Source organism: Mesocricetus auratus, unplaced genomic scaffold (genome assembly GCF_017639785.1).
Source record: "Mesocricetus auratus isolate SY011 unplaced genomic scaffold, BCM_Maur_2.0 Super-Scaffold_100003, whole genome shotgun sequence".
In the NCBI taxonomy this organism is placed as follows: domain Eukaryota; kingdom Metazoa; phylum Chordata; class Mammalia; order Rodentia; family Cricetidae; genus Mesocricetus; species Mesocricetus auratus.
Window position 1 is genome coordinate 19722668 of NW_024429188.1, and position 16131 is coordinate 19738798.

At 36.6% G+C, this 16131-nt stretch overlaps 1 protein-coding gene across 8 annotated transcripts in view; it reads right to left on the bottom strand.

Annotated features, from left to right (window-relative positions):
* Scml2 (Scm polycomb group protein like 2) overlaps positions 1-16131 on the bottom strand; it is a 129500-nt gene that overhangs the window by 77763 nt on the left and 35606 nt on the right. For 2 of the 8 annotated variants that reach the window (XM_040744111.1, XM_040744110.1), the window contains exons 1-3: positions 12463-12904; positions 3594-3639; positions 1135-1203 (exon numbers count right to left, since the gene is read on the bottom strand). In XM_040744111.1, coding sequence (XP_040600045.1) covers positions 1135-1203; positions 3594-3639; positions 12463-12894 — 547 coding nt within the window. In that variant the 5' untranslated portion in view covers positions 12895-12904. Of the gene's footprint in view, positions 1-1134; positions 1204-3593; positions 3640-12462; positions 12906-16131 lie in introns of those variants that run through there. The other 6 variants (XM_040744108.1, XM_040744107.1, XM_040744114.1 and 3 more) reach the window with 4 other exon arrangements.

The window sequence follows — 16131 nt, forward strand, 5'->3', positions numbered from 1 at the left end:
TATTGTTAGCCAATGACAATCTATAATATATATACAAGAGACTTACTTTGTCTTAACAAAACTCTTTTTGGCTTCCCATGTGAAGATCACTACCATTAACACAATGAAAATACACATGGATCCAATATTTATGGTTTAGATTTTACACACCTAATACCTACATCGACATCACCGTTGGAATTCCTAACCAGAAACCAACAGTCAACCTGAAGTTGTTTTTCTACCTTTGTGTCATGTTCTCATTAGAATAGGAGAGGCTGAGGTCATTTTCTCTTGGAGAAGATATCTGGAAACATATATATCTCTTCAAAAGATGGGTGCACATACATGATTGTGTGATCTGACTATTGTACACACACAAATTCATGGAGTCCTTCTTCATATTATCCTGTACTCCATTCTAATTTATAAATTAGGTCTAATACATTGTGGCACAGGGAATATAATCTCTATCAAACTCAATGATTTTCTCTGGAGTGAATCACAATTATAATGTCTTTTACCAATGCCAGACGTGGTTTCATATGTTATGTGAAGATGGTGAGAGGGGATATCTTAGATAAAGTTTCTTAAATTTAATGAACAGCACACATTATTTCATAGGATTTGTTACAACTATAATTAGGTATTTACTATCTACCAGCCCACTTAAGATCCGAGAAAGCAGAAATTGTATCTGTCTTGTTTGGGCCATAATATGTGTCATGCATCCTAAGTATAACAGATGCATCAGCCAAAATATAAAAAAATAAAAATAAATAAACACACTATCTCTAACAGTCACTCACTGGTTACTAAAGTGAAATGCTAGGGTCTAAATCCTGAAAATATATTCATATAATTGCCTAGTTGATTAGGTACTTTCATTTCTAAATAAAAAGTCTGATAATTTTAAGTGACAATTTTCTAATAAAAATTGGAAAAATTTATACTTAAAAATGTAGTTGCAATTTCATGTAAACTTTATCAATTCATCTTTAAATGAAATTAAAGTTAAAATGTCGCAGTAAAATTTTGACCCTATGACTAAGATTTTATGGAATTGGAAGTTAGCACACCATACTAACATGAGCTCATTATAACACTGAATGAGGAAGAAAAATGATGTATTAAATTACTTTAAAACATACTTACTGCTTTCCACAGTAGATGTACTTGAATGAGTAGTTTTTTCTTGATTGTCCTTCTTGACATCCATTGATTCTAAACAAAGGGGAAAAAATAACATTGGAATAGTCTGAACAAGCACTTCAAAATTATAAAATTAATTTAATTTTAATGGGAACTTGTTTAAAATTTATAATAATCTTCATTTTCTGTGTGTCTCAAAAATTTCTGATGTATGCTATACTTTATAACTTACTTGTACATTTTGTTTACTGAATTTTTCACTACTAAAATAAGAGCTTCATAAAAGCAGGTATTTAATTTTGTCTGTCTTGCTAAGTAATATATGCTTACAAAATAGTTCATGATCTGGAATATAGAATGGTCTCAAACATTTGATAAATGAATGTGCCAATAATCTAAATGAACTATTGATGGATCCTTAAACTGCTTAAAACGATTTCCTAGACCAGAATTGGACGGAACCAAGCCCTCTGAATGTGGGTGCCAGCTAGTCGGCCAAGACAGTCTATGGAACCTCTAACAGTGGAGTCAGTGTTTATTCCTAAGTCACAAATGGACTTTGGGAGTCCATTCCCTATGGAGGGATACTATTGCAGCCCAGATATGGAAAGGAGGGCCTGGGCCCTCCCCGAAATGATGTGATGGACTTTGATGATCCCCCATAGAGGGTTTCACTATCCCTAGGGAATGGGTGGGAGGTGGGTTGGGGGTCAGTGGGAAGCATGGGAGGATGGGAGGACGAGGGAAGGGGTGATGTATATGTAAGAGTGTTTCTAAAATAAAAAAATAATTTCCTAGAAACAGAGTGATGCTTTAAAACATCACATGCAATCTAGAATAGAGTATAATATACTTCAATGAACTATTCTGGTTTTCATGTATGCTAAACTAAATAATTCAACAAAAGAACTCAAACTTCTTGAGATGTCACCAAAACTAAAATATATCATTTCACTCAAACAAATTAGAGTATGTATGAAAGAAATAAATATAAATTATAATGCTAAAAAGTTCTTTATTTTTATTCTTTAAATTTTTATTTAAATTAAAAACAATCTTATTTTACATACCAATCCCTGTCCCTTCTCCCTCCCACTTCCATCCCCCCATTCCCTCATCCACTTCTCAGGGAGGGTGATGCCTCTCATGGGGGATCATCTAAGTCTGTCACATCATTTGGGACAGGACCTAGATCCTCCCCTGTGTATCTAGGCTGAGAGAGTATATCTCCACAAGGAATGGGCTCCCAAAACCCATTCATACGTGAGAAATAAATACTGGTTCCACTGCCAGTGGCCCCATAGACTGTCCAAGTCCCCCAACTGACACAAACATTCAGGGGGCTTGGTTTAGTCTTATGCTGGTTCCCCAGCTGTCAGTCTGGGGGTCCTTGAGCTCCTATTGGTCAGGTCAGCTGTTTCTGTGAGTTTCCTCAGCATGGTCTTGACCCCTTTGCTCATCATTCCTCCCTCATTATGACTGGATTCCAGGAGTTCAGCTCAGTGCTTAGCTGTGGGTACCTGTTTCTACTTCCATCAGCTACTGGATGAAGGCTCTAAGATAGCATTTAAGGTAGTCATTAATCTCATTATACGGGAAGGACATTTAAGGTAGATTCTCCACTATTGCTTACATTCTTAGTTGGGGTCATCCTTGTGGATTCCTGGAGATTTTCCTTGTGCCAGATTTCTCCATAAGTTCATAATGGCTCCTTCTATTAAGGCATCTCTTTCCTTGCTGTCTTTCTCTGTTTTTCCCCCAACTCCACCTTCCTGATCCCTCATGTTCTCCTCCCTGTTCGCCTTTTCTGCTACTCTTTCTCTTGCTTCCCTTCCTCCATTAACCTAAGTTCTTAATATCATCAAATAATCAACAGTATCCTGCCTTCATTATTATAAGTGTGAATGCTTGAATCTCGGGACTCAGAGTTCCCATATAGCAATAATTGATATGTCTTTCAGATTTTGATTAAGAAATTCTTCAGTGTACATGAATACTTTAGAGAAATACATAGCCATCTTCTGTTAAAATTGTATGAAGAAATCACACACTCATAAAATTTACTAAAGAGTTCTTTAGTAAGGAAATTCTAAGACAAAGATACAATGGCATTGGTCTTTTTTCAGGTAAATCAGTAATCTATTTATAAATACTACTTCAATGTGAACAAACAAACTAAACAAAATGAAAGGACAACATTCAGAACTCAACATGTAATCAGAAAAAAGGCAGTCAGATAATACAAGACTTGAACAAGGAGGCAAATGTGTGAAGAAAACATTATAGCAAATAAAGCACAACAAAGTATAGACAGGTGTGGCATATTAATGAGTCCTTAAGAAGCAGACTTCTTCATACAGAAAGACAGAATGAAAGAATTATTCATTCATATTAGAATTCAGTATATATTAAGGTACTTGTTATAAACAACTAAAAACAATCTTTACATAGGCAAATCTTACCTTCATTCACTGTTTGTCCCATGATATCCTCTTCTGCTTTATTTTCCTACAAAGAAAAACATATATGCCTTACTTTAAGTACCGTAAATTTCTAAGAGGTAATAGTAGCAAAAATGAGTTTCAGAGTCAGATCACCTCAATAAAATGGTAAGGTAGCTGTTAACTAGAAAAAAGAGTGTATGAGTAGTAAATGTTAATGGAACATGGGTAAGTATAGGACTCTCATTTAGGGTATCAAAAATGAAAGGGAAAATCAGAGCAGATGGTAGGTTGGCAGTCACTGAATTTCAATTTAAGGCCTATACCAGAGTCCACATAATATTGGTGAGAAGTAGAAAAACCATGAATGCAATGAAAAGTTCCACAATCAAACCTCCTAACAAGAATTACTTGTTAAGAGCTGAGTAAGTCCTGTGGTACAGGCCTATAATATCAGCACTCAGGAAGCTGAGGCAGGTGGATCTTAAATTTAAACTCATCCAGGATTGCATAGTGAGATTCTGTCTCAAAATTCAAGTAAATTAATTTTAGGGGCAAACTGCTTGTTAGAAGGCCTTTATAGATTTAAACCACTATTAACTGGTTTGATTGTTTTCCTGCATGTCCTCAAAATATCCCATACTCTAAAACAAATATATTTATTAGACTGTCCTTCTACCAGAAGAGCTTAATCCTAGCCAAAAATTGATGTACTAATAAAACACAGACTAAATATTATAAAAAAAATATCATGTGCATAGAAAATCTCAATACAGGATGCCAACGCTGTATGCCTGCTGTTAAGATGTGATGGTGTATAGACTGAATGCAATTTGGTAAATAAGGGAATATACTTATGAAATTGCCCAGAAAGACATCTGCATCTCTAACCTATGAGACTTACTTGTATTTTAAACCTCAACTCACCTAACTTTGCTTCTTCTGATAGTTTGCTCTTCACCAATACCAATACTTTTCTCAATACTTAGCTGTACATCTGTTCTTTCACTCAGTGGCCAACAATAGACTACACTCCTAATTTTCCTTTCCCTTGACACTCACTGGTCTATACTTTCATTCAGTTCTACCTGCTATAGTAACACAGCTGTTCAACTTGTTTTGCCATTGATGTACTTTTCTAATGTAATAATACATAATGTCAGATAAAGTCTGGGCTGTTTTCCTCCAAACAGGAGGCTGTTACCCTCCTGTTTCAACTGGCTATGCAATTAAGAAAAAAAAAATCCAAGGCCAGGCGTTGGCGCACACCTTTAATCCCAGCACTCGGGAGGCAGGGGCAGGTGGAACTCTTTGACTTCAAGGCCAGCCTGGTCTACAGAGCAAGTTCCAGGACAGCCACCAAAACAATACAGAGAAACCCTGTCTCGAAAAAAAAAACACAAAAAAAGAATAAAAGGAAAAAAATCCAGAACTTTCTATGGGTTAACACTAAGATTCTCCACAATTTCTAAACCACCAGACATATCAATCAAACACACCCTATACACCAACCCCAAAAGATTTTTGTTTCAGTGGCTCCTCTCTTGTTTTGACTATATAGAATACCCTCTTCTGCTTCTTGGAATACTACCAGTACTTTGAGATCATCAATAAATTCAACCTATTTCATGAAAGTTTTCCTGTTTCTTTATTCAATACAAATATTTGACTCCAGATTTGGTTTATTCATTCACTTAACAAATATTGATTTAATTCCTATGATGTGCTTGGTCTTATGTGGGTAGAGGATACACACTCTATAGAGTTTTCAGTGGAGAACATGACTATAATCCTAGCATTTAGGAGGCACAAATAGGAGACTAGTGAATTTGAAGCCAGTTTTAATACCCAGTAAGACCTGTAACTGAAGGTAGAAAAGAATAGGGGAAAAGATACACAGTTTATTACATAAAAGCTGGGAATTTTGTGCTAGAGAGATGGCTCAGTAGCTAATAGTTATTACATTGGCCTGGAGTTCAGTTCCCAGAAAACAAGTTGGAGAGCTCACAGATGCTGTAACTACAGTTTCAGAGGATTAGAAACCATCTTCTGAACTCCAAGAGCATAAGACAGACAAAAGCACAAGCACAAAACATGGGTAATAGACAGACAGGCAAGCAGGCAGGCAGGCAGGCAGGCATGCATGCATGCACTGTTTTTAAAAGCTGAGTGCTGTGAAATAGTATTTTAAGTAGGCAAAGATGTGTTACATTTATGTTGTTGAATATCACTTTAACTGTGTAAAAGTGTGTTACTTTTGTTTACATTGCATTTGTTTAAGGGGCTAAACATGTGTGTTTAATTATTTAAAGATATGTTGCATTTGCTTCACCTTGCCTGCCTAAGTCACCTGATTGGTCTAATAAAGAGCTGAACAGCCAGTAGCTGGGAAGAGAAAGGCTAGGCAGGGCTAGCAGGCAAATAAATGGGAGAAAACTCTTGACTCAAGAGAAGAAAAACAAAAGACAGAGAAGAGAATGCTTGCATCCTTAAACAAATGCTTGAATGTGTGGAAAACTTCAGATTTAAGAGAATGATGGCTATAAAGAAGATACTAAGAGGAGAAAGGATTGAGTGACCCACATTTAAGTTTCATGAGTTTATATTTGCCTGTGCACGAATACTGTATGTGTGTGGGGTTGGAGTGAGTCATTCAACGGACAGAGAAAAAACAAAGTTGAATGTGAGACTGAAGACACAAAAGCAGCTCCTGTATCTGCCACTAGCTTTATGAAATCTGAAATCCATTGTTGATCAAGCTTCTTCTTGGTCCTCAATTCCTTCTATATTCTCTCAGAGATCATGACTTCAGGAGGTACCCATACACACACAACTCATAAAACATTACTCATCTCTCTGACTTAACCTCTAAAAGTCAGACTATGATAATCAATTGGGCAGACTATTTGGTATCAGCTGCAACTGCAAGGTGCATGAGTCCAGAAGACAATAAAGGAAGATTCAAGGCTGTATAGATGGCTCAGAGGTTTTCCAATGTTAAATTATATGCAACATTCCTTACACTATACCATGTAGCCATGAAAATGAGATATAGCCATGTAAGTATAGTACTCAATCTAGAGTCTTGAACAAGTGTGGCCCCAAAGACAGAAACAAAATAAGTGATGTAAATTAAATATATAGGTTTATAATGATCAGATATTTTCATTGCCAAAAGAGAAGCCATTCTCTACTAATTATCAGAGAAATGGTCTAGTAAATCCCAAACTAACGTCACCTTGTACTGAGTAACTCTGAGATAAGTATTCACAAATATTTTTTTTCCTTTGAGTTAACCCTGAAAAAAGTTTTTGACCCACACTGGGCCAGGCTTGTGTATTCCCAGGAACTGAATTTTATTTTCTTTAAAAAAATTAATCATCAAACAATTTGTCCTCAAAATTATTACACAGATAAGTAAATGTGAGGGTGAAAACCGACCTATAAGCTCACTACCAAGAACTGCATGTTGTTATCCATCTGTTGTTTATCCTTTAAATTAAAAATAACATACATATGGACCCATAAACATAAATTTGAAAGTATGTATTTTATATACATTTTAAAATTCCATATACAAATAATCTTCCAATTAAATTCTATCTATGCATATTATAAATTTATAAAGCCAACATTTTCAGCTAAATCAAAACCCTTTGTCCACACTGTAGTATGCAAGAAGGCAAAATAAGTTAAAGCACAAAACACACTTAAAGTTTTTCATTTGACTTGAAACAAGTGTTCATTTAATTCAAGTATATTATAGCAACATGCTTCTCTCTAACAAAAGCACTCTTATAACTAAGATTTTTGCAGTGCTGACGGCTATCCAAAAAAAAAGGACAGTAAAGGTGTATATACCCATGTTACTTGTTGGCGTGACCATGATTCATCATGTTAAGACTTTACAATTATGGATTTAATTCACCCAGGTTATTAAAATAATCAAAAGTCCCACTTTTATACCTAAATGAAAGAAACTATAAAAAAATCCTACATTACATAATATTGAAAATAGCCAGGCATGGTGACACAGTACATGAGAAGCTATGTCAAGAAGACTGCAAATAGGAAGAGTGTCTCAAAATAAAAATATTACTAAGAATAAAATAAAGTAACAATCCCATTAGCGACTAACCAATATTTATATTATGGTAGTAAGGATTTGCAATCAAATTGAATCTTCCAACAAAAATAAAGTTTTCTATAGGAAAGATTTTAGCAATCTTTTAGAAAGATCTACCCCCAACGAATTAGAAATTAGCCTTTTTGTTTGTCAAAACAAATCCAACATGGAATATTGGAGACAGGAGGATAATGAGTTCAAGGTCAGTCTGAGCTACATGAGATCCTGGCTCAAAAAAAACAAGGAAGGAAGGAAGGAAGGAAGGAAGGAAGGAAGGAAGGAAGGAAGGAAGGAAGGAAGGAAGGAAGGAAGGAAGGAATTAAGAACAAATACAAGAAAATCATATTTTAAGTTATTTAAATTTATAGCTTACAAGTTAAAGAATAACTTGCCATTTTAAAATTAAATGTGGAAGTTCTGTATATAGTTAGCATTTTCTGTCAGAAAATAGATGAATGAAATACAAGTCAAGGGTTGCCAAAATTCTAGCTTACAGTTGTAAATTCCTAAGGTTTTAAAGCACAGCCACAAGCTAATTGCCCAAAAACCTGCTGCCCACCGACATTTGTGAAGGGCTAGAGTTAATGGCATGGCATGTCAATTTACTACAGGCAGTTCATGGTGTTATACTTTGACAAAAGAAGTAGATCAAGTTACAGCCTGCTTCTATTATCAGTGCAGCCTAGATTTATGGTTTCTAACACAAGTCTGACAAGAAATAATGGAAATGATGACAACAGTGCCTACTAAACAACCGAATGTAGAAAAGCATGCAATAAACTACAATCTAAAGTGACTAGAAAACTAAACATCCCTGACAATACTTCAAACATAGCAGGTATCAGCAAACTACTCATTTATATATCTCTATAACTTCTAAAATCTAAACATGAAAAAAACTGATCATAAACTAATCTAAAGCTAAGTAACACACACATGTATTTATCACTAATGGCTATTTTATCTTGATAATGACTACAAGACTGTTTTGTCTGAGCATATTTATGAAACTCTACCAACATAGTTAAAAATTGAATATGAACATTATTTTGCAGTAACTTTCTAATGAAAAACATTCCAAATAATACCCTTTAATTTTTTTCAAAGAAAAAAATAAAACAGTTCTACAGCAAGAAAGATATTTGTGTTCAATAGAAAGATAACTTAAATACATTTGGATTACTGTTTGAATTTAAGTTCATGTAAATCAAAATAAAAGCTAGCCAAAACTCATAAAAAGTATCAAAAGTGACCACATATTAAAATCAAGGACTTTGACAGTGTTCATTCTTAAATAACTACTAAAGGCTGCAAGGTACATATCAAAAAGAGTTGTTTATGTCTGGAATTCTGTACTAATCCTTTTGAGAAACAAAAATTGTGAAAACTGTGATATGTATTCTGAAGACAATAAGCAAAACACACAAACTTTTTCCCAAGAAATGAAAGTATCCCCAAGTATATCATAGAACTGCATTGTGTCTATCCCTTTGGAAGTTTACAATGGCAAATTACTACAAAAGGTGAGCACTCTCTTTCCGCTCTTAGAACAATTTGGTCCTATAAACTTAGGAAGGGGCAGAACCACAGCCATAAACACAAGTCACAAGTAGGGGAGTTAAGTGTTCTCTATCTTCAAATATTTCCCAGCTCTTTACTCACACAAAAATTCAACAAGTTTACTCCACTTTCTAACTCTTTAAAGAACTCACCTAGTCTAGAAAACATCAAATCCAGCTGCCATGTGAAAAGAAAATCAGTTAACTTTTCACAAATATGTTATCCTCATTTCTTGTTAAAAACATCCCACCACATGACCCAAAACAAAAGTGAGAGAAAGACGTAGGGACATTATGTTTAATAGAAATCACAATATAAACACCATCTCTATTATTTCTATTACTACCAAGGTTTACTGATATGAGATAACAAAGACAAAATAACCAAAAATGGCTTATTCATAAAAACCAAACAATACATACCAATTTCAAATCTTAGGTGTTTTCTCAAATTTATAAATAGATATTAAATAACTATCATTTTTGTTAAACTTTTGCAAAAGAGACATCAGAGGTAAAGGCATTTCTATGCCTCAAGTAACCAAAACCCAAGCTACCAAGTATGGAAAACGTATTTAACACTATTATATTCCTATATTTATAAAATTAAATAAGTAAATTATACCACTTTGGATTTAAGACAAATGAAATTGGCATTCCTCTATATCCCTCAGGATAAAAGATTAAAGGGTATCAAGACCTTCTATGAAAGGTAAACTTTTAAAATCACCAACATTGACTTCTGTCAAATTTCTAGGTTTTCTATTTCTACAAACACTTCTACTCTGAAGATCCCATGTACTAACTCTATGACATTAATAATGACTTAATTTCTAAAAGTTGACTAGTAGCTCAAAGAACAGAGGATCCTCTTGCATCCACCCCAGTATTCCACTTAATCTAAAGACAGGGGCAATAAACAATCTCAAATAAAATACCCCCCCATAAGGATTCAAAGTAAAAATTTGTATTTGGAACTAACTTATAATGGAACAAGGGAATACGTCATTTTCATTCAAAAGACCTAGTATTTACTCGGTCTTTTTAAGGCACTTTACCATCATCAATTATTTCTTAGTGAGACAGCCCAGGATTACCCAGACCATTTCACTAATGCGGAAACAGACACCAACAGAAGAGAACAGGGGCAGGAAAAGGGGTGATAGGAAGCATCTGGGAGGAACAGGCACTCAGCTAAAAAGGAACAACTCAAAAAAAATGAGTCACATATAGCCTGTAACTGACCATCATAATCCCATTATTTGGTTTTAATGAAATTTAAGATATATTTTCAAATAAGAAAAGCACATTTTAAGTCTAGTTATAACCTAAGCTACTTGGTCATAAATGTGCAATTGCTCAGCATTTAAAAATATCCAATTTCCAATGTGCATACTGATTTAAACTAATACTAGCAAAATACCCCTCTCTAGGAGGCCTCATCAGAAATAATTCTCGGTTAAAACCAGAATGTAAAGAACAGTGGTAAAAACACTCAAGTTTGTCTGTTAGGCAAAGAAATAGTTGTTCTGTATCAATTTTTAATTTCTTAACAACCTTGAAATATACAAGAATATACTGGTGAGTTGGTTGCCTTAAACACCCAGAAACTGAACAAAACATAATGGGCTTTGAATTAATATACCTTAAACTGGGTGAATTCCATAAAACAAAACAGCACAGGTGCTTAATGAAGACCTGTTAACTCAGCCATACATCAAAAGGGCTGACCAAATGCCTCATGGTAAATAAGAATAGATGCTTAAGAACAACTGTGTATATTTATGACATCATCACTTTTAACACAGTCTCATATACATAGTGCAGTACCAGTAACAGCATTCTATTTCCCCTAACTAAAATTCTGAAGTAAAGCAGTTCCCTGGAGTAAACAGGCACACAGAAATTTGCATGGTTAGAGAATAAACAGGTATTCAAAATTTTCAGATGTTTTAAATGATTTGACTAAGTCATTTTATAAATATCAAACTATCTATAGATAAGGCTATAGATCAATGAAAGGTAACAGATTCACTGTCTTCTCAAAATCTTAACTATGCTCACTTTCAAAAGCTTATTTTCATATTATTTGCATTAAATACAGAAAACCACAAATAGCTTAAAAGAACATCCATTGTTACAAATATGTTATTTAATGAAGAAAATAAAAGAATGTCAAAAATTACAACCGCCATTACAACCTAACAATTAGGTTAGGAACATTTCAATGCAATTATTATAAAGAATTAACTATATGCCAATGAACTACTATAAAAAAGCTATTAAAAAGCCACCTTGTACTCAAGTACATCTTCCAATATTCTTCCCTCAAACTGAAAATAATAATCATGTCCCTGGAAGCATTGAAGTTGCAATAGCTAATGCTCTCTGAGGAAAAAAGCATCTCCAATACTTTGGAAAACCATACACCAAAAGATATTTCCCTGCCTCAGTTTCCCTTGATAACTAATCTATTTACTTTCAAAAGGCAAGCTAAAGTCACCCTAAAGCTAAGCCATAAAGATTAATGTTCTCATCTTCAAAAATAGAGACATTTCAAATTGTAATCATACTTTCTGAAGAATGACAAGTGTTTAACAACCTTCTTTAAAATATTAACACTCTCAGATGGGAACCTGTAAGTAAATATGCGAGCTGCCCACATACAATACAGGGCTGGATGGGAGATGTGCAATATAGCTTAAGAAACCAGGGGGGAAAAAGAGTCGGGTAAAACTCCAAATTTTCCTAATATCTCATATCTCTTTTTGGACTCTTGGAGTACAAGTACTATTCAGGTAAAATAAAAAAGTCAATAAAGGAGAGGAACCTTTTCAGGCTGTTTTAAAATGAAAGGAACAGTGGTCACTAGACTTCAACCCTGACCGAGTCCATCCCCTCACCGAAACCATTCCAAGAGGAGTCTGTCCATGCATTCCCATCCATCTTCATGCTGGAGGCATCCACTGTTGCTGGCTAACGCCGCAATCCCCTCTCCCCCGTGAGGAGCCCCAAAGCACACACCTGGCACCAGACCCGCGCGGGCTCCAGGCCACAGGCGCATCTTTCCAGGCTGACGTCCCCTCCCAAAATCCAAATTACCTCCTAAAACTTAGTCTGAGTCCAAACCTTTCGAAGTCATCGCAACCTCTCAACCCTACCAACCACCCGCAAAGCCCCCAGGCTTCAGCCTGGTCCCACCTACCCTGAGGAGAATTGCAGAGGGCGCTGTCGGCACTGCAGGAGAGGGGCCCCTCTGAGGGAGCTGGGCCAGGGGCCGGAATGCCTCCAGCAAGACCGGCCAGGGAAAGGGCTCCGAGCAAGTGTGAAGGGCAGCACTGCGTGCTAGCAGCCGAGGTGGCCCACAGAGAACACTAAGTGAAACAAGGCAGCCGTGGCATCTGGGGTAAAGCGTCCAGGGGTGTGAGACGGGTGTCGGGACAAACTGAGGCGGGACGCTGGCGCGGCAGTAAGGGGGCGTTCCCAGCGCAGGACTTGCCCCTAAGGCTCCCCACCACCCACCCTGCAGACAGCCATCAGGACTCCAAAACCAGGACTTAGTCTCCACTCCCCATGGGGGGCCGGGGGCTCCACGCACCTCGGGTCTCCTCCACCCTAGCAACAAAACTTCTGTCATGCTAGTTCCTGGAGCAGACACCAGAGTTCACACTGCCGCCGCCATTTTTGAGAAGCCGCGCGCAGAGCCGCGCATGCCCCAAAACCGACATAGCCACCCCGCCCTCCCACAACAGGCTGTGTGCCCTGTGGTCGCTACAAACACGTCTTAAACCTTAAGACTGCTGTGGCGGTGAACCTTGAGCCCTGAACCCAGAAACCTTGCTAGGGCGCGTTCAAGCAGTGGCCACCATGGAGATATGGCCAGCCTGAGAAAGCCTTTTGGCAGATTTTTCCTTATCAGCCAGAATCAAAAATCCTAACAGCAGCCCTTGCACCCAAGACCCCTGGAGTCTACCATCTAGTTCCATCCTGAACACTCATTACCATTACCAGACTCCTGACAAACTCCTACTTTGTCCACTGACCCAAAAAAGTAAATGCTTCCCTAGGAAATCAAGTCCAAGGAGCAAGGAAAACTCAGCCAAACTCCTATACAGGAATTTGAACAAAGTCACTCCTCCCTCCTTCTGTGCTTCCAACACTTTCAGCTTTATCTCTTCACCACTGGTTTTTGGCACCAATGCCCTCCCTGTCCCACTTTCTGGATTTTGTTGTTCTTCATAATTTATGCTTAAACTAAAAAACACTATACTAGCCCAGTGACAGAAATCATTTGCTCACATTTGATAGTGCCCAGAAGTGTCACACAAAGTAAATTTGGAATTGCCCCTTCACATGCTTCCTGACATGGGAGGAACCTGTAGCTTAAGTGAAGATCCCTCTGAAGAGAGGTAGAAAAAAATGCCTTAAAACAGCCCATCAATCTGCACCAAATACATCACACAGAAATCCAGAGAACATATGTGCCTCTAGTTCTGAGTTTATTATAAGCGGATTTCAAAGTTTTGCTTGAAAAGTATACAATGTGCCATGTTAGCCAAAAGTAAACTATTGATAGGTCTTCTCTTTCTACAACTCTTTCAAAAATTGAGTGTAGGGCCGGGCGGTGGTGGCACACGCCTTTAATCCCAGCACTCGGGAGGCAGAGGCAGGCGGATCTCTGTGAGTTCGAGGCCGGGCTGGACTGATAGCCTCTGAAACAATACAGAGAAAGCCTGTCTCATAAAAACAAAAAAAAAGATCTGTTGAAAGGACCTCTTATCTCATCCTTCATGTATCAGTTTGAAATGGAATCATATCACGGAATACTGTATAGAATGGAAAAGCAGTTTGTCACCTGAAAAGTAATCCTTTAAAGATAAAAACAAAACAAAACATATAAAACACTACTTTTGATTTCATACTTTTTCTTCTCCAGTGAGTCATCATCCCCTGCTTTCTTCTAGGACCTAGAAAATATCTTCATGATTCCTCCTAGTAAAAAATACCCTTCCAACTCAAATAATATTATTCTCATTTATGTCACTTTGGATCAGTTTTACTTCTTCTTGATATCTTACATGAACATATACACAGTTTTCTTTTTAAAATGTATATTGGTGTGTGTGTGTGTGTGTGTGTTACTGCTTGTCTGTATGTGTACCACATGTGTGTTGTACCCAAAGAGGCCAGAAGATAGCATCAAATCTAATGAACTGGAGTTGCAGGATGCTATGAGCTACTTGACATGGGTATTGGGAACCAAACTTCTGTCTTCTGCAAAAGCAGCAACTGCTCTTAACTGTTGAGAGCCCTTCTGCCACCCACTGTGTTTGTCTTCCTTTCACTCAACAACTAGCATTCAAATTTCTCCCTACTGGTAAAGCACCATGCTCATTCTTGGCAAGTGCTACAGATAACTTGACTATATCCCTATCCCACAAGATGTGATTTGGACTGAACTTATTGGAATTTGTCTTTTTTATTTTAGCAAAAATCTTATTTTGCTTTACCAAACCCCCATTCCCTCCAATTTGTCTTCTAACTAATGTTATTTTCTGATAATTATCTGAGGCTCCAGCTACACTCTGATCTCCAGCTACACTAAACATTAGCTATCTTAGGTATCTTTGGAGCTTTGCTTATTCATAGTCAAGGGCAGGTATCATTTTTTACTTAGATAGGGTAGTATATAAGTCAACTAGTAACCTTTTTGTTCCTTAAGAATTCACTGTCTGTCTTAGGAGAGGCCTTAGTCTTTGCTGATTTGACATTCTCACTTTCTTGAAATATTTAAGTAAGGAGTTGAAAAGTAAATATGTAATCAACATCACTTCAGTAGCAAAAACACAACATAAGTTCAAACTGAAAGATTTACCATTTAAAAGTACTCAGAAATTCCAGGTTAAGTTACAGATGCATTCAAAGTATCCCTCACTGAAATTCACAAGTAATTTTTTTAAATGGACACCTCATGACAATGTTGATTTAATAAGCAAAAGGATGAATAGCATGGGCAATGTTTTAGCCATATTGGTATTTGAATACTTAGATTAAGAACTACAGCTAAAATTGAAAAAAACTATACACATATTATACCAGTACCTTTCATCCAATGTGCATTATTTTTGAACATTTAGGATCTCCCATGAGACTAGCGAGACAAAGCAGAAGCAGTTAAAGTAGGCACTGCTCCTTTCTGGAATTGTGACTGATCCAAAATAAACCAAACTTTAAACTGCATAGTAAACAATCCCACCAGACTTTAGCATTTCCCAGGCAGTATAAACCAACTGAGCTAAAACCAGATCCAACTCTGTAATGCATCGGCATGGAATGTGATGCATATTCACTTTTTTATTCAAGTAGTAGTAGTAGTTGCTGAGCCTACCATGGTCCAATACCTGTATTAAATAAATGTTCCAGACAAATAAACAAGTGATTGTGGTGGGGCAGGTATACGAGAAATCAAATCCAGGGGTTCAGGCATGTGAAGCTAGTGTTTTAGTTATCACTGAGTCATAAACATCCTTAATAAGATATTTCAATGGTACGTTCTCAATTAAATCAGTATATTGCTTATAGATACAAATAGGGACTCGGTTGTTTAGCAAGAAGACTGTTAAAGTAAATAAAAACAGCCTTTCATGCAAAACAGTACTTTTAATGTAAATATAATAACATTAGATAAGCTAACATGAAATTCATAGAGAAAACATTTTCCTTAAAGATTTTTGTTCCTTTAATTTTAGAAGTTTCAAAAAATAAAAAATAAATTCTCCTACAGAAACCCCGCAGTAAGTTGTTTTTCTGAACCTTGACTCTAGGCAGCTAGAGTCACTCAGCCACCTACATAGCCTAGATATTGGGGTCTCAC